At 48.3% G+C, this 17,238-nt stretch overlaps 2 protein-coding genes across 8 annotated transcripts; one reads left to right on the top strand and one right to left on the bottom strand.

The window, feature by feature from the left end:
* Nucleotides 1-1,758: 1,758 nt before the first annotated feature.
* Nucleotides 1,759-8,917, bottom strand: snx6 (sorting nexin 6). 5 transcript variants are annotated; one of them, XM_061795984.1, is made up of 14 exons: nt 8,791-8,917; nt 8,628-8,678; nt 7,991-8,095; nt 7,795-7,905; nt 6,746-6,867; nt 5,319-5,442; nt 4,211-4,306; nt 4,035-4,140; nt 3,880-3,955; nt 3,762-3,801; nt 3,592-3,678; nt 3,357-3,516; nt 2,893-2,978; nt 1,759-2,815 (listed from the first exon to the last, which is right to left on the bottom strand). In XM_061795984.1, exons 1-14 carry the CDS (start codon nt 8,794-8,796, stop codon nt 2,762-2,764), a joined length of 1,224 nt encoding a protein of 407 aa, XP_061651968.1. In that variant the 5' UTR covers nt 8,797-8,917; the 3' UTR covers nt 1,759-2,761. The 5 variants fall into 5 exon arrangements, with proteins under 5 accessions (XP_061651968.1, XP_061651969.1, XP_061651971.1 ...); XM_061795985.1 differs by having other exon boundaries at nt 8,628-8,675; nt 8,791-8,878; XM_061795987.1 differs by lacking the exon at nt 7,795-7,905.
* Nucleotides 8,918-9,118: 201 nt separating this feature from the next.
* dek (DEK proto-oncogene) lies at nt 9,119-16,457 on the top strand. Of its 3 annotated transcripts, XM_061795991.1 has the most exons (14): nt 9,119-10,069; nt 10,173-10,294; nt 10,375-10,585; nt 11,694-11,819; nt 11,890-11,985; nt 12,055-12,164; nt 13,166-13,260; nt 13,330-13,459; nt 14,594-14,854; nt 15,647-15,754; nt 15,842-15,890; nt 15,957-16,096; nt 16,161-16,229; nt 16,302-16,457. In XM_061795991.1, exons 4-14 carry the CDS (start codon nt 11,717-11,719, stop codon nt 16,311-16,313), a joined length of 1,173 nt encoding a protein of 390 aa, XP_061651975.1. In that variant the 5' UTR covers nt 9,119-10,069; nt 10,173-10,294; nt 10,375-10,585; nt 11,694-11,716; the 3' UTR covers nt 16,314-16,457. The 3 variants fall into 3 exon arrangements, with proteins under 3 accessions (XP_061651975.1, XP_061651973.1, XP_061651974.1); XM_061795989.1 differs by having other exon boundaries at nt 16,161-16,457; XM_061795990.1 differs by having other exon boundaries at nt 15,957-16,229.
* Nucleotides 16,458-17,238: the final 781 nt, after the last annotated feature.

Here is a 17,238-nt window from a genome sequence, read left to right as displayed (position 1 = left end):
CAGTTCTTGACTCTGTGCTTTCCTCTTCTCTTTCTGCCGAAGAACCCGTTTTCCACCTCCTCTTCTTCTTCGACTTTGACCCACAGTAGCTGAATTTCCAACGGCGCCCTGCAAGTTGACGGCGCAGGTGGCGGACGTTGTTAACCCGGGCTACGACCGATCCGGTATGGAATTCTTTAGATGAACGCTCATATTTGTTTGGCAAAGTTTGAAGCCGGATGCCCTTCCTGACGCAACCCTCTGCATTTGTCCGGGCTTGGGACCGGCCTACGGTTTGCACTGGCTTGTGCCCCCCATGGGCCTGCATTGTCACCTTTCAGCAACGAAAATAAGAGCATCTCGGACGCCCATAGCAGTGTTATATGAATGACGCTCCTGTCAAGACTGCCCCCTGCAGGGCAGCTGTGGCTACACAAGTAGCTTATCACCACTTGGGTGTGACTGAGGAGTGAAAGAATCATTTGTGCAATTCTAAAGTGTCCTTGAGTGCCTTGAAAGCGCTACATAAATGGAATACATTATTACATTTTTATTTGTGTCAATGTTTTCAATAACGGGGTGCGCATGAAGGCAATTAGAATTACTATTTAACGCACAATAAGGGGAACAAAAAAAAAAAAAGTAATTGCTTAATGTTATTTGAAGTTGTATTAAGTGAATTAAAAGGTGATTAGACGAGCCCAAAGCCGCACGGGGAACGAGTAGTTCCGCATGGTGCAGCAATGTTGTTTTCAATGGTGGGACAGTCAATGCGCTGCTTGTACTCAGGGAGTTCGTGGTGGAGTTTTGCTTCGTTGAAGTCCCCGAGAATAATGAGGGGTGAAGCAGGGTGAATGGCTTCAAACAAAAGCTGCTCTGTCCTGAGTTGTTGAACACATCTAGATGTCAATTCTGAACTTTTGTCTCATATTCATCTTTCGCTCTGAAACCCAAATGTCTTCAGTATCCAAGAAAAACACAGGAATTGAGCTTGCCGTTCCAATACTTTCGGAGGCGGCTGTATAGCGACTTGGGCATTTTGCAGTGCCGTTGGACTGTGTAGTGAGTCGAGCATGACGGTCCCCCCGTCTTCTACTACTAAAGCGACTTTGTATTTCACTGACGACCCAACTGTGGAGCCCGCTATTTCAAATAGCTAGAACCAAGATGGCACCTCCGCGGCTGGTCGTTTCAGTGTCTTTATTATTTTCTTTCATCTTTAGCGACACAACACGACTTACTTACATGAGGGAAGGCTCGCTAAGCGGCGGGGACTACCCTCCAGACCTCGTTTCTGCCAAATGTCACACATCAACCAAGGTTTTCCCTCTGGGCGGCCGCATTCTACGGTGCACGGAGGAGGCGCAGACGGCACAGGGGGGGACGAGCTGGCGTCTCGCGAGGGTTTCAAACGCCGCTTCTTTCGTACATCTCCATGTAAACAGCATGAAATAAAAGCTCCAATTCTGAACTTTTGTCTCATATTCATTTTTGATCTGAAGCCCAAATGTCTTCAGTATACAACAAAAACAAAAGGAATTGACCTCGCTGTTCCAAAACCTTTGGACGGGACTGCTTTGGGCACTATATTGTGGACAGCGAGCGATTCCCAACAGCCAGGGAGTTTGCCATTTTGTCGTGCCGTTTGGAATGTAGGAAGTTGAACGCAGCGGGAAAGATGAAGATACCACATTGCAGTATTGTTAACGGCGATTTGGGAATGATTCATCCCCAATGCCCCAGGAAACTGGAGCAAGCGAAGAAAAGTTGAAAGTTGGATTGTGAAAACAAATCAGCTCGTTTATTGGACTGGCACCTTTATTTTTTTTGTACTCGATCGCCATCTCAAGATGATACGGAAGCTTTGGTCACGTTAAGAGTGAAAAACATTCATTTACAGTGAAAAGAAACAAAATCAACAAGAGTAACATTAAGGCAAACACACAAGCGCGCCCCACGAACAAAAACAAAAAGGAGCTACAATTAAGAGAGGAAGATGACCAAGCTGGCCGTGAGCAGCCATTAGTCAACAACTGTACTGGACTGGACTGGAATACAAACCTGTCCGAGGCTTTCGTTCATTTGAATAAGAACAGGAACCACACCTGGAGGAGAAGGTGGCAAAAGAAGTTGAACAACACCCAATGACCTCACCAAAGTAAGAATGTGCGCCATGGCGACTGTCCAAAATTAGACTGGACTGACCCGGATTGGACCAGACTGATTAAGACTAATCTAGGTTGAGCAAAACTTCACTAGACTGATTCAGATTCAACCACACTGCTACAGAAAGATTCTGACTGGACTGATCCAGATCCAGTGACCCAGACTGGAAGAGGACCAGGACCAAACTGAGCCAGACCCAGACAGTTCCTTACTGATGCAGACTGGACACACTGATCCAAGACCTGGACCAGACTCATCCAGATGGAGCTCGACTGGATGACCCATATTGAGCCAGATTGATCCTGACTGAAACAGACTGTACCAAACTGATCCAGGACCTGGACCAGAGTGAGCCAGACAGTACCAGACTGTTCCAAATTGACCCAGACTGAAACAGTCTGACCCAAGGACAAAGTGTGTGTGAGTGTGTGTTTGTGTTAGTTGATGAAGAGGACAGCTTGTGGTTAGGGAGGAAGATAACAAAAGTCCTGTGTAGTTTTAAGCCTTCTTGTCGTGGTTCTGTAGTCCATCCGACATGATCCCCCCCAAAACAACACCCCCACGCTGAGGGCGTTGTCCAGGTGGAGGGAGCGTGGCTCTGACAAGGGGGGCATGGTTAAGTGTTTCCTTTCAGGACTCCCAGACAGCTCTGCAACAACTGCAAGTTCCCCTGAGAGAAAGCGAAAGACGGGCCAACGATGACATCATCAACACAGTCACAGACTTGGTTACCGACTAGGTCACTACCTTGGCGTGTTTAAGCTCCAGCTCGGCTAACTCCACCAGGTTCTTCCTGAACGCCGCCACTCGCCTCGTCTTGAAGTCAATAAGCTCTGAGCACAGCACAAGAACGCGAGGAGAAAATGAGGGTCGAAGAGACAAGGAAACCAGGAAATGAGGTTTACAGGAGACAGGTGGAAGAGAAGGGTTGATGAGACATGAGGGTAGGTGACAAGTAGACTCGGAGAAGAGGAGGACTGAGAGGATACAAGGACAATAGGTTGAGAGGAGATGGAGACAAAGATACAAGGAGATGATAATTGAAGGACAAAAGAAGATGAAAAGGGATGAGAGGAGACAAAGCGTTTGAGAAGAGAGGCGATGACTACCATTAAAAGAACAAGGAGACAAGATGAAGCATACTGAGAAGAGACAAGGAAGAATGGGAGAAGACCAGGCGTCGAGAGGAGCCCGGATGAGGAAGTTCTTACCTTGCTTGGCGGACTCTGAGATCTTATCAAACTTGCGGCAACACACTTGCTGGCCGGTGTCCGCCTGGAGGACGTCGCGGTTCTTGGCGCGAGCTTTGTCCAAAGCCTTGTTGGCGTTTTCGTAGTCCAGGAGCGCTCGACTGCGGCGGTACAGAAGGTCCTGTAGGGGGCGACACGCTCACATCGTCACATGATGAAGATTCTCCCGCGCCGTCGTGAAGAAGACTGGAGGGACCTTTGCGGCCTGCGACTCCCTCAGGTAATATTTCAACAAGTCGGCCAACTTCAAGTCCTCGTCGGCGGCCACCCGAGCTTCAATTTTCTGGCAGAAGGGCGGAAAAAAACAAGTTGACAGACAAGTCATCTAAACAAAGACCGAGACCACACACAAGTCACGTGACGTACCCTGGTCTTCTCAAAGAGCTCGGACACTTTGAGGAAGAACCTGAAGCACAAGCAGACACCGGCGTGAACATTCTGTATGCACATGGGACTAACAAACACACGGCGGCGCCCTTCTTACTTGCACAGGTCCGTGGAGTCCTGCGTTCCCAACGCGTACAGACACGACGCCATTCTGTTGATGTCGTCAGCGGCGTCTGAACAAAAGCAACAAATGAGTCGGGAGCCACGTCAAGGGACTTCCTGTCCACGCACGTCACCCGCTTCCCGTCTTACTCTTGTGGGAGCGGATCATCCTGTCCGACTTGGCCGAGGCGTCTTTCACTCTGTTGTGATACTCCAACAAAAAAGTCTTCTCGTGCTCAAAGAAGTCGTCCACGTCCTACGGGCAAGTGCCAACGAGAGCGTCAAAGCGCGACTGACGTGGTGGCAAACGGACGTCAGCGTGTTACCTTGACGCCCGCCACCAGGACACCATCTGCCGACTTCACGACGTTCTTGAAGAAGTCCTCCAACTTCTCCTTCTTGTTCTTCCCTCGCACGCTCAGCTGTGATCACGAGAGATGGCGATGACGATGTCGACGACATCGTCGATGTTGATTTCATAGTGGGAAGTGGGCGGTGGGATGGAAAGTTGTTTGAGCATTTATTCCAGATCGTTGCTGTCCGTGTACTTGTAGACTCTTTGTCTTCACCAATATGACAATTTAGTGCAGTCGTAGAACAACTATTCTATCTACAATCAGCACATTAGGCCTGAAAAGATTATTATTTTTTTAATCTGTGACAGACCCCACACATGGAAGATAAAAAAATCTGGCATTTCATAGTTTTGTCCGTATTGTGTGTAGTGTGCTCCGATAATGTCAACACACGAAACCACACACACAAATATTCTGTCGTATCGGCAATCTTGAAATCTTGCGCGATCACCTCAGTTGCCGAACCCTCCGGAAGGTTGTAAAATGTCGATGTCACCAAAAAACAACTGGCTTTGAAAAATACTTTGTGTCTTCTGGGGAACGCGCTTTTACACACACACAAAAATAAATGAATAATAAACAACATCAGGTGAGAGATGCTGGTTTTTATTTACGGTCGTTTCCTTTTGCTGAGTCAGGGCGCTTCTCGATTGGCTACATTCTGTTCAAAGTCGCCGTTCTCAGCGTCATGACTCGGGAGAAGTCGATTCTCCCCTACACACGGAGAGTTTTGGTCGTAAATATTGACGTTCAATGTTTGAGATTGCCGGCCCGACCCACTTCAGAACCTAAAATTGGGACAAGTCCAAGGACAATTTTATAGGGTCTTCTTATAAGATTTAAGATTGCCTGGCGTTTGACAATCTGGGTCAGGGAGGGGCAAAATCGGCACAAAAACAGGCCGATTGTCTCGTGTGTGTCTTTAGTAGGACATCGAACAACTGCTAAAATGGCTTTAAGCTAGTTACTAGTGCACTGAATTGTCTGACAGGCGTGAACAAAGAGCCCACCAATGGTCCACCTATCCGGGATACGGACTAAATGCTCAAAGGGCTTTCCGCACGGCGAGACTACTCACGTCCTGGTTGTACTCGAGGAAGACGTGGAAGTTGAGGTCCTTCCTGAGGAAGGGATGCGCCGCCACGCGACACAGGAAGACCTCGTGCATGGCGACCGTCTTCTTAAAGATGGCCAAGTACTCTCTGCGGGGTCCGATGACAGGAAGAGAGACGACACTCACAAAACTATAGAAAAATACCTATAGCGTAGTGCTAGGAAAGAATGATTCGCTATTCGCATTGATTCTCCAATTCCAATGCAAAAAAACTCATCCCAAATTAGAATAGTCGCATTCGAATGAAAATGAATTAAAGTACGCATTTTATTCTGACAAGCGCTGCAATGCTTTTGTTGACGTCCGCCGGCGTTTTGAATTACAGCGCATCGCTTCTGCACATGTACACATTGTGGCTTCACCGAGATCTCCATAAAGTTTGTTTAAGAACATTTTGCCTCGCTCGCCAATGAGCTGCACGGACACCACGGAAGCGGAAAAGGAGCCATCGCTGGAAGGAGTGCCGCGGAAAGGTGGCAAATTTAAGAGAGAGAAAGGGAGAACGTTGATCCAACTAGCTTGCGCGGCTAAGTACCCAGCAGGCTAGCCGGAAAGGCGGAAGCTCAGTTCAGATCCGTGAAGATTTATGACACCCGCGACGAGCGGAAAACAGACCCGGCCAGGGATTCTACTTGAGGCCAAGCTACGCCGAGGGATCCTCGTTAAAGTAAGCCCTTTTAAACTCACAAGAAAAAGTTTTCTGTACAGAGACACAGCAGTCAAAACGGGCCAGCGTATGCTTTCTTACCGATTTAATAGGTAGTTCACAAATAATAAATCAATTGGATTTTTCATTCTTATATATATTTATTATTTTGGAACAGTACAAGGAGTAACAATTCAATTGTGATTCACGATTCATTCGTCACGGTCAATATGAAAAGCGGTTGGGCTTTTAGGGGGCGAGTCCCAACACTACGATCAGACATGCAAAGACCAAAGGCATGGAAAAGGGTGACCAAAAAAAAAAAAAACATTTTGGGGGATCCTGCTCCGTTGTACTGCGGTTGAAGTGGCCATTCCAACCAGACTCAGAATTTTGACTGACTGCCATTTTTTGGGAAATCTCACCACGTTCCTAATGTCACCATAGAGTGCCCGTTTCTCAAGTTTATTTGTGTATCCCATAATCACAAAAAACTCGAACGGCGACTGGTATTATGAAAGACTCACAAGTCGGGTCTATATAACGATCCCAATATAGCGATGAGGGAGTCAGGAATGGTGAAGGAATCATTCACGCATTTCCTACTCCCTAATCACGACCAAGGGCTTTTTAGTGGACTTTTTAGTCAATGGACGATGTAGTCCACTATATAAAAACATGTCTATATAGTCATTAGGGACTAGGAAAGCAGTGCCCGATCGGGAATTTGACTTGAGTGACTCACGCTTCGAGTTCCTGCTTCATTTTGGTGAACTCCTCCTTGGTCATGGAGCCCTCGCCCTCGCCCAACTTCTGCAGCTTCTCTCTGGAGGCGTCAAAGTCGGGTCTGGGCGGGGCGGGCGGGATCTGAACCACAGAATCAAGAGTCCGTTAGCGCGGGCCGGTAAACCGTTCAAGATGATGAGGAGAAAGGCCCGGATCGGCTAGCCGCGCAGCCTCACGCAAACGGCAATTGGCCAACTACAGATTAAGAGTACTTCACAATATAAGCATTTGAATTCTCTTTCCTTTTTTTCTTTATTTCTTCTCATCCTCCCTCCTCTCCTTTCTCCCATCTGCACCCCTTCCTTCTCTTGTTCCCTTATTTCCTCCTTCCTTCCAATGCTAATTTTGACAGCAAATTTTGATTTCAGTTTAGTCTTTTGACAAGAATGCAATTCATGTTTAGTCAATTTTGCCATCTAAATTGTGAAATACCAAAAGGTTATAGTCAATGGAAACTCCAGTAGATTTAGTATGTTAAAATAAAAAGTGCGTAAAGAGTAACTTCACTTTGCGAAGGTCATTACGCTGACTTGGATCAGCGGTTCTCAAAGTGTGGTACAAGTTCCACCAGTGGTATGCGAGCTCCCTCTAGTGGTACCTGAAGGAATCACCAAATGTGGAGAATGTGGCTTTTTTTTGCTCATTGTTTTATTGACGGGTCCAAGAGGTTTGACAAAAGGTTTGGGAAGATGATGTAACCGCCGTCGTTTGCGTTTGTTAAGTATTCATTTTGTGTGGGCCGGTGTGAGCGCGGGCACTTGCAATGTGTCAAAGACAGCGTGATAAATTAGCAACTTTTTTGCATATCACATTAGCGACCGAACGCGATTTTGGGGCGCTGTTGTGTCGGTGAAAGCAATATTAGGCACATTACCAACTTCAACCATGCGGTGTTTGGTAACTCACGCAAGCAAGATGTTTCTGTTTTGAAGTCGACTGAGTCCAAAACAATAATCACCCGGAAAGTAGTAATTGGCACGAACAAACCCCGCCGCTTCCGTTACTCACGATGTATCCGGCATAGTCTTCGTTCTCCACGAAGGAGTCGTGCAGCCAAATGAACTCTTCGTGCTGACGGACCACCGAGAACTCGCTCTGCTTGAAGCTGGGCAGCGTGCTCTGCGGACACACGAGCGCGCCGTCCGCGATCTGACGTGCGCAAACAGGAAGTGCCCGCGTGCCGCCGAACAGGAAGTGACCTCACCTTGGTGTGCACGGTGAACTTGACCTTGTCTCTCTCGCTGAGGGCGTCAGAGATGTCCACCTGCAGCGTGGCGTCCGTCTGGAGGTCCACGCCGACCGCCCTGGGCTGCGCGCGCGCGCGCGCACATACACACACACACACACACACACATTTCCCATGATGCACCTGGCCAACACATCTATGTCGATTTCTAGATGAAGGACTTGTAAGTCATTATTTATGCGTGTTGCGATTCTCCCGCACACAATGGTACGACCAAAACTGTGAAACGCCTGACTTTAAACACGTAAACAATCTGTTTAAAAGTGGAAAAATCCTTACGTGTGTACCAGGCCTAACTCTTAGCATGTTAGCTTCGTGTCGACATCCCTTTGGAAGTTGAAACAGGTGCACGTGACCTGCCGCTGGCAGAACCAGTTCCCTCCGAGCTGAGCTAACGTCCCGGTAGCAGCGCGCTAATGCTAACAGGCGGGGCTATCTGCTGCTAACGCAAGTTTCTTTTAGAACAGGGCCGGGACAGGTGAAGAGAAGGGGGAAAAAAGACAAGAAAAAAGAGAAAGGTGGGAGTGGGGGTGGGGTTGAGAGAGAGAGAGAGAGAAAGAAGAAGAAGAAGAAAAAAAAAAAAAGGAGAACTCACTCCTCGCTCCTCCTCGGAGAGGAAGTCTGGTCCGTCGTCCAGTCCTTCCTGCTGCGGACACACAGAGCGCAAACATTGGCAGAAGACGAGCGGGACGGCGCCCGAGGAACCAAATGGAGCAAATGGGCAGAAAGAAGGCAGAAAAGAGGCCAAGCTAACCTACCATCATGGCTGCCGACGGGTGGAGACCGGAAGACGACGGCGCGCGAAAACATCCCGGCGCGTGACGTCACCTTTGCAGCCTCAAAGGCTCGCGAAACTTTTTGCCACACGATTGAAGCGAATTCTTCTTCAAATGACCAAAATAACTCTGAGACAGCTGCTCTCCACAATTACATGGATAGACCGCTCGATCGTCCTCCTTAAAGTCAACAACTTTGTTGATATTTTCAACGATTACAAAATAAAACCAATATTTCCCAGACAGTCCAAGCAAAATTTATTGTTTTTGATTGATTGATCAGACAGACTGAAGTCGAGCTCGTTTTGGACAACAGAGCGCGAGGGCGAATCCGAAAGGTCCCAATGAGCTTCTGACAGCCGCAGGTGAATCCGTCAAGGTGCTTCGAATCAGCCTTAATCAAAGTTGAAATCACCGGAATCATTTTCAACTCCGATCGGCCTCGACGTGTCGCATTCAAACTGAACTTGTTCAATACCGTTCGCTGCTATTTTATTCGTATTGACCAGAGTATTTAAGGAAAGTCACGGACAAATGAGCGGAAATTTGTCGTGAGAAAACGGCGGCGCGTCGCCCGAACTTGAAGATCGGACGCAAACGTGCCGAACGGCAGCAAGTTGGAAGTCGACAGTTGAGCAAAGCCATCAAAGAAGCCAAAATAGGCAAAGAGCCAATGGCGCGTGTGCACCTCAAATTGAGAAGAACATTTGGGCAGACACAAAAGCAGGAACTAACAAGAAAAAGAGACGCGTAAGCACGCTCTAGGGGTCAAGAGGTCATCTGCCTTTTTTCTAATTCTTCTGACGTACTTTGCCAGTCTGCATGGGATATCAGAAAAGACAAAAAAACACCATTTGAAATCATGAAAGCCACATGGGGAAGTATTCAGAAGTAACTTTCACACATCCTCCTCATATTTTCAAGATTTTTGTCATGTTATTTCTATTTTGGGGCGGCATGGCGGGCGACTGGTTCGAGTGTCTTCCTCGCAGTTCTGAGGACCGGAGTTCAATCCTGTGGAGTTTGCATGTTCTCCCCGTGCCTCCGGTTTACACTAGGTTAATTGAAGACGCAGCCGTGGCCCAACGGTTAAGATCATCGCCCGCCACTGTGGGGGACCAATGTTCAAGACCCCAACCGGACCATCCGCCCACATCTCCTGGACTCACGGGTGTGGTGTCCTTGCGTGAGACACCGATACCGCGAAATGCTTCCCGGGCGCTTCAGCTGCCTCCTGCCCCAGTGTGTTCCGCTAACATGTGTATGTGTTCACTGTGATGGATAAAATGCAGAGAACAAATTTCGTGTGCATGCATTTTCATGTTCATGACAGTAAAAGGTGATTCTTCTTCAATTGCCCGTAGGTGTGAATGCGAGCGCCAATGGTTGTTTGTTTCTCTGTGCCCTGCGATTGGCTGGCGACCGGTTCAGGGCCTCTCGCCCGAAGATTGCTCCGGCAGCCAGCGACCCGCGTGAGGATGAAGCGGTATGGAAAATGGCTGGAAACGTTTGAATTGCTGAAAAAAAAGCGTCGTTATTGATGCGTTACCGCCTGCGTCCGACTAGGGGGCAACATTGAGCCCGGCGCTCCGCCACTACTCGTGCACGAAGAAGATGAGCGGGGACGTCCCCTTTCTCGGGTCCAATCGAGGGCGAGGACGCGGTCGTAGCCCCGCCCTCCAGAGAAACCGCCATCAGGAATCAAACGGAAAAGAAAAAAAGTGACGACAGAAGTGCAACGCGACCACAAACGCAACAAACCGACAAGAACGCCGAGGTAAGGCAAACTAACGCATCAGCTGTTCGCCGCTGACGTCCGAAACGCGCGCTCCCGGCTTTCGTCTTGAATGGTTTGCCAACTCTGAATATTCTTGAATAATTTTGGACGGGCGAACTCGTGTTAGCAGCCGAGCTAACGACACGAAAGAGCCGAGTCTGCTACGTCACGACATCTCAAATCAAACGTATCGATGACGTCATCGGCGGCAAGGAAACGTGACCATGAGCGGACTTTCGTCGAACGCTTAATAGACCACAAATGTGTAAAAAGAAAAAGATGTTCACGGTCATAAACATACTTTTACACAACCAATAAAAAACACGGTATTATGCTGAATTTGATGTTGGCGCCATTTACAGTCATGTGACCGTTACGTCGTCGCTATTTATTTATTTTTTCTTTTCCTTGAATAAATGATGGACTGTCATTTTGCAATCTTTTTATTCTAGTATCAACTCATGATTTGAGTGAGTTTAACATCTTGTTGTCGTGTGTGATTATGTACATACACGACTCATAAAACGTTTGTAAAATTAAGCTTTCAGGGTAAACCTACAATGCATACATGCAAATCAGTCGCCTTTTTGAGTAAAAATAGGCCATTTACGTGAATCGTACAGATCCGATACAATGTTTTTCTGTGCCCGGGGATCCCCCCCAGACCCTAAGAGCGTCGTCATTAGGTGGCAGCAGCGAGACCGGAAGAGTCACAGAAAGGAATACAAGTGGACATTCTTGGAAATTAAAAAAAGGAAAAAATGTACATTCAAAAGTTTAGAGGTCAAGTCAAATTATGTAAAGGTGCAACAATCATAATGGACAACTAATCAATGATCAAATTAACTATTTTGATAATTGAGTCATCGTTTATAGACACTCAACTAAATGGGAGTCAATTTATGTTTGTTTCCTGCACTCTCAATTTGAAATAATGTCCTGTTTTTCAATAAAGGGATGGAGTTTTTTTCTTTTATCCGATTCATTGACCAGATTCAATAATAGTTAGTTGCAGTCTGCCCTGTGTACTTATAAAAGGTATGTCATTAAGGCCCGATCTCACAAATTTTGGGGGCATTGAATGCGTGCGTGCGTGTCACACTTGAAGGCGGCGACGCAGTTCTGAGCGACATGGCAGACGAAGCGTCAGGCGGGCGAGCGTCGTCGGAAGCTGCGGACGAGCCGCCGGAGACGTCGCAGGAAGTAGTGTCCGGTGCGAAGAAAAGCACGGCAGGTAGGAAAGATCCACTTGCCATCTATGTGCGTTGTGGGTGGGGTCCATACCGGTGTGGCGCCCCCCGCAGGCGACGTGATTGTGGAGGGGAAGCGCGCCAAGAAGAGCGTGGAGCGACTGGACATGCAAGCGCCCAGACACAAGGAGAAGCTGACGATCGCGCAAGGTACGTTGACGCCCGAGGCCGTCCGGCCGCGGCTAGCGCCGGCTGAACCCGCGCTGTTCGTCTGCGCAGGAAATGGCGACAAGCTAGGAGACATTCCGCGCACCAACTTCCACATCGGCAAGCTCAAGCCCGAAGACCTGAAACCTCTGCACGCCATCTTGTTTGAGCGGCCGGGGAAGGTAAGAAGATGGCCGCCGGACTTAACGGACGGAACAAGTTAACCTGGCCAATTGTGGAAAATATTCCAAATTGGAAACGTTCCATGGTAATTAGCTGGGACTTGGGGCCATTTCGTAGGAACATATAATATCACCATTTTTGCATTTGAATCAAAGTACGTACTTGATTTGAAGCCGCAGTTACTTGCGGTGTTCAGTCGTCTCGAGAAGATTAGTACTCTCCCCGAGACGAGAATCTTCGCGGGACCAGGTGTCCGATGGCCGCGGCAGATGAATTGGATGAATTTATGCCACGTTCATTCAATGCATCGAGGCTACTGCTAACTTAGCTGACTTAGTAGAAACAGATGTTTCAGCCAGCGTGGATTCCCGCATTTTACGGCGCCAAGGCCGGCGTAAAAAACAGACCACGGCCGCGGGGTTTTTAATAGCGGTCCCCAAAATCAGTTGTCTTCTCTGGTGGAGTGGAGAAAAAAAGCATCGCTGCCAGGACCCAACCAGGGTGCTGTCGACAGTTTTCAACTCATCCAGTTGGATGTTTCATTTGTCGGACAACGCCATGTCTTTATCTGGGAATCGCACGAGGAGGAAGCGTCCGATTGTAATTGGCCAGTGGGATTTCGACGGCCAGTCCCAGCTGTACGTGTCCCGAAAGCCCAAAATATCTGCGTCACTCACTTTTCTGCTCATTTTCTCTGCTTTTTAGTCCGAAACTGTTGTGTTTTGGTGACACCGATGATTATTCTTGTGCTGATTACTGAAGAATAGCGACAAACTACCAAACTTTTTTTCCGGGTGAAATATGAGTGCTTACTTTCTTGTTGATATTTTTGGTGCTTCTGTTGTCCCAGAAGGCAAAATGTTGCGTGGATAGTCACTCGGTCAAAATCAATTGCTTTGTAAAATCAATTTGTTTGCAAAGTCATCTTGCGAGGCGGTCCAAGCATGGCACGCGCCAGCGCTAGCGGCGGGAAGTGACGGCGGGCGCTGTGCTCTGACAGACGGCGAGCATCAAGAAGAACTTGCGCCTCTTCAACGGCTTCCCGTTCCACGCAGGCAGCGACCGCTACCTCAAGAAGCGAGACAAACTCCTCAAGTAGGTTAGCCGGCGTCCGATCGTCCGAGCGCGCGGTCGCCGTAACTGCTTTCTGATCGCTGGTGGCAGGAACTCGCACTTCACCAACAGCAAGCTCAAGCTGCTTTGCGGCATTCTGGACCTGGAGAAGAAAGGGACGCGGGCGGAACTGGTGGAGCGGATTGTGACCTTCCTGCTGGCGCCCAAGGACAACGGCAAGGTGAGCGACCGCTCGTGGCCAAAACTGGCAACGCGTTAAGATTCCCAAAACTGGCAAAAGGTCCAGTCTGGTCTGATTGGCCACTCCCACGTTTGGACCTCATGGATAGTTCCGGAAGGGACTTGGGGCCTGTGAACGATTGCCAATGCAGTTAGTGCATCGTCAAAAAGACATTTTCTGTACTTTGTAGTTCTTCTGAAAGCCCTCATCGCCACAAAAAAACAAAAACAAAAACGGGCGTCAGCCCGTCGGCGATTGGACCTCAAAAGAACGCCCAGTGGCGGCGGGAGCAGTTTTTAGGACGTCAAGAGTTTTTTGAGCTGGACATGTGGACGGACGGATGCGGTTCTATAATGTTGCACTTTATAAAAACATACAGTAATGACATCACAAAATGGAATGGAAAGAAATGAAGATTTTGCTTCACTTCAATGGACATTGCGCTGCTCCGTCTGGTGTGCCCAGCTCGGCCACCTGGGGGCAGAATAATAGACAGGCAGGAGTACACGGAGATGGCCGCAGTAATACAGTATTAGTCGTTCTTCAGAGGATAAACAATATATGACAGTACTGTTATATTGTCGGTCTACATGTGTTGCTCCACTGTTGCTTGTTCACATATGTATTGCATAATTATGACAAGATGGATGCTAGATTCGTTAGCCCCACTATGGCATTTTGCAATGTTTGTTAGCATCACGCTAAGATGACTTTCCTCCGGCAAAACGATGCGGTTGCTTCAAATTTGGTTTTCGAGTAAACTTCGGCTATAAACCGCTTGAAGCCCTTTTTGCAGATTTTCATCGTCGAGCGAGTTGAATTCATGGCCACAACCCAGCCCTCGTATCTCCGTTTTTGCTCGCAAGTCGAGGCGAAAAATCGACCAAATGAGCTCGCTCGTATCTCGGGGCAGGACAAACAAAAACTTCAAGGCGTCCAATCTTGTTCAGTCGCAACAAATATTTGCACTTGCGTTAGTCAGCACACCCTTTGGTAAACAGACGGACCTGTCCAGTCAGCTCGTTGAGAAGATTTAGCTGAGAAAGTCCTGAAATTGGCGACTGAAGTCAAGCGATGAGCGTTAAGCCCCACCCACTTCCGTCTCCCCAACCCTTAAATGTTTGTCGCCTGCAGCGCCTTCCCGTGAAGAAGAAGAAGCGATCCAAGAAGAAAGCGTCGTCCGACTCGGTCGCCGAGAGCAAGAAGACGAAGAGCGACGCCAAGAGCGGACGCGTCTCCTCCTCTTCCTCGGCCGGTCCCAAAAAGTCCAAAGCGGGAAGCAAGTCCAAAGCCATCGTCACGGACTCCAGCAGCGAGGACGAGGACGACCGAGACGACGAAGCGAAGGCGGCGGACGGCGAAGCTTCAGATGCGGAAAAAAGTGAGGAGGAAGAGGTGAGTGACAACCAACAACTTATTTACTCGGAGCCGGTATGCCAATCATCCGTTGAGCCAACGGGGCAACCGCATACAGTGGACCTTGCTCTTCGTGGCTCAGGAACCAGGCCTGAGCCACGAATGTAGACCACGAGTCATCCGTAAATAATATGCTTATAATTGCCGTGAATTCGTGTTTTTTCGTTTACAAAAATAAGTCTGTGGGAAAAAAATGGGGATAAGTGGCAGTCCCCCCCCCCAAAAAAAATGAGGTTAGCGCCCTGCCCCCCCCCCAAAAAAAACAAATCCCAAAACAAATCCACAAATGGGTGAATTTGCAATTGCTGGATGGCAAATATGTGGGGGTCTGCTTGTAGTCCAGTACTTAAAAATGCTAGTTAGTTGGACTCCGGTGGCTATATTAGCCCTAATGTCAACTCTGTAGTCCACGATAGTCGGGAACGATGAAAGATTGCAAATGCAGCGGTCCAGTTGGGAATCATTTGTCATTCTGGACTCCCGAATCACCGTCAAGTAGGCCTGTCACGATGACAGATGTTCACATTTATTTCAACGGCTAATGACAAGGCCGTTCACCATTTATCGAGTCCGGAAAAGCTATCGTGTCCATTTTATTTGTCAAACGATAAGTTGATACAGTAATTATCGTGGCAGGCCTATTAACAAGGGATTTCTAGGGGACCTTTTAGGAACTACGTATCGAGTTCCACTACATAAAAATCCTTTTGTAGTGAGGAGTGAGAATCTAGTTAATAATGTGCCCCTTCCGACCCGCCGACTTCCTCTCAGGTGACCGAGTCCAAGAAGCGCTCCAGGACGCCGGCCAAGAAGACTCCGCCTCCGAAGAAGCGGGTCAAGAGGGACCTCTCTGACGACGACTTGGCCGGTGACCGGAAGGTGGGAGGGAAAAAACAAAGTTGACCTTGCTGCGGGGTTTGGGTTGGTTTCGTTTTGTCCACGTGACGCTGACTTCCTGTACGTCAGGCCGAGAAGAAGAAGACCGACAGCAGCAGCAGCAAGACCACCAACACAGGTGAGGGATGCGGCGTGCAGCCTCAAGTTTAACGAGCCGCTCTCACGCCCGTCGTCACCACGACAGACGACACGTCGGACGAGGACGAGCCGCTCGTCAGGATGCCGAAGCGAGCGCCGAGCGACGGCGAGCTGACGGAGACGGTGCGCGCGCTCCTCGCCGACGCCAACCTGGAGGAGACCACCATGAAGATCATCTGCCAGCGGGTGCGTCCGCCGCCTCGCGAACGCACGCCTCGTCGGCCCGCTCTAATCGCCGGCTGGCTTACAGGTGTTCGACGCCTTTCCTGATCGCGATCTGAGCGGCAGGAAGGACTTCATCAAACGAACCGTCAAGTCTGTGAGTTGCACGCACGCACGAGTGAAGGCTCGTGTGTGTGCGTGACAGCGAGTTGTGTGTTTGTGTGCGCAGCTCATCACGTGAAGATGACGACGAGCCACGCGATTGGCTGGCCGCGCCTCCTTCCGATCACGTAAAGACGAGCCCCGTGATTGGCAGGTCACGAGGCCACGCCTCCTGTCTTTTTGTACTTTTATGTTTTGAATAAAGATTTTGAAGTAAAGCCAACTTGGTGCGCTTCCTTCGAAAATAGGAAACGAAACGTCAGCCGACGTCCCTTCGAGTCGAATTGGTTCCGTGACCACGCTTGTAAATCAAGACGCTCTTATCTCAAATCACCTGAATGCAAATGCCAATTAATCTGTTCAAGAATAATCCCCGAAAATATTGTACTTTACAGTGCTGACCTCATTAAATAGAATGTAAGTAACCTTTTTTCCAATCAACGGATACACGAGACGTTCACAGCTCCTCCGTAAACCACAGTAAGAAATACTATGTGACATTCTTCACTAAAGAATATACATTATATATATATATATATATATATATATATATACACAATTCTGCTAGGGCTGTGCATGAATCGGTAGTGATTCAAATTAGGATTCATTTGGGCTTGAAAAAGCGATCGCCGAATCGGAATTTGAGTGTAATCGACTTTTTCCTCTTAAATTCCAGCTACTTTCTGACATGTAGATTTGGGTCCACAGTAAACCGCGATTCACGCTTTGCAGTCCTGCTATGTCTTGCTTTTTGTTATTGCGCAATGCCACCCCCCCCCCTTTTTTTTTTTTTTTAAATCACAACGCAATTGATAGTACAGCTCGTCTCGCAGTCATGCAAACACCTTACTTTTTGTACTGTGTTCATTTAGATATTTTTGCCTTTTTTTTTTTTTAAATCATTGCTCTTGCACACTCTCAATATATTCTGTGTTTAAATGTGTGTATTGTTTTAGAAGTCTTTCAAGACCCTCATCCAGTGATTTCCAATCTTTACAGTTGGA

This window comes from Phyllopteryx taeniolatus, chromosome 13 (assembly GCF_024500385.1).
Source record: "Phyllopteryx taeniolatus isolate TA_2022b chromosome 13, UOR_Ptae_1.2, whole genome shotgun sequence".
NCBI classification, from domain to species: Eukaryota; Metazoa; Chordata; class Actinopteri; order Syngnathiformes; family Syngnathidae; genus Phyllopteryx; species Phyllopteryx taeniolatus.
This window is presented reverse-complemented; position numbering and strand designations above follow the sequence as displayed.

Coding starts and splice junctions, on each gene's coding strand:
- snx6 (XM_061795984.1), bottom strand. Junction 3,802..3,879: donor GACTCCACGGACCTGTGCAA/GTAAGAAGGGCG, acceptor CTTGTGCTTCAG/GTTCTTCCTCAAAGTGTCCG. Junction 2,816..2,892: donor TGGAGCTTAAACACGCCAAG/GTAGTGACCTAG, acceptor GCTTTCTCTCAG/GGGAACTTGCAGTTGTTGCA.
- dek (XM_061795989.1), top strand. CDS start 11,717: ATGGCAGACGAAGCGTCAGGCGGGCGAGCGTCGTCGGAAGCTGCGGAC. Junction 13,460..14,593: donor CGCCCAAGGACAACGGCAAG/GTGAGCGACCGC, acceptor TGTCGCCTGCAG/CGCCTTCCCGTGAAGAAGAA. Junction 14,855..15,646: donor AAAAAAGTGAGGAGGAAGAG/GTGAGTGACAAC, acceptor ACTTCCTCTCAG/GTGACCGAGTCCAAGAAGCG.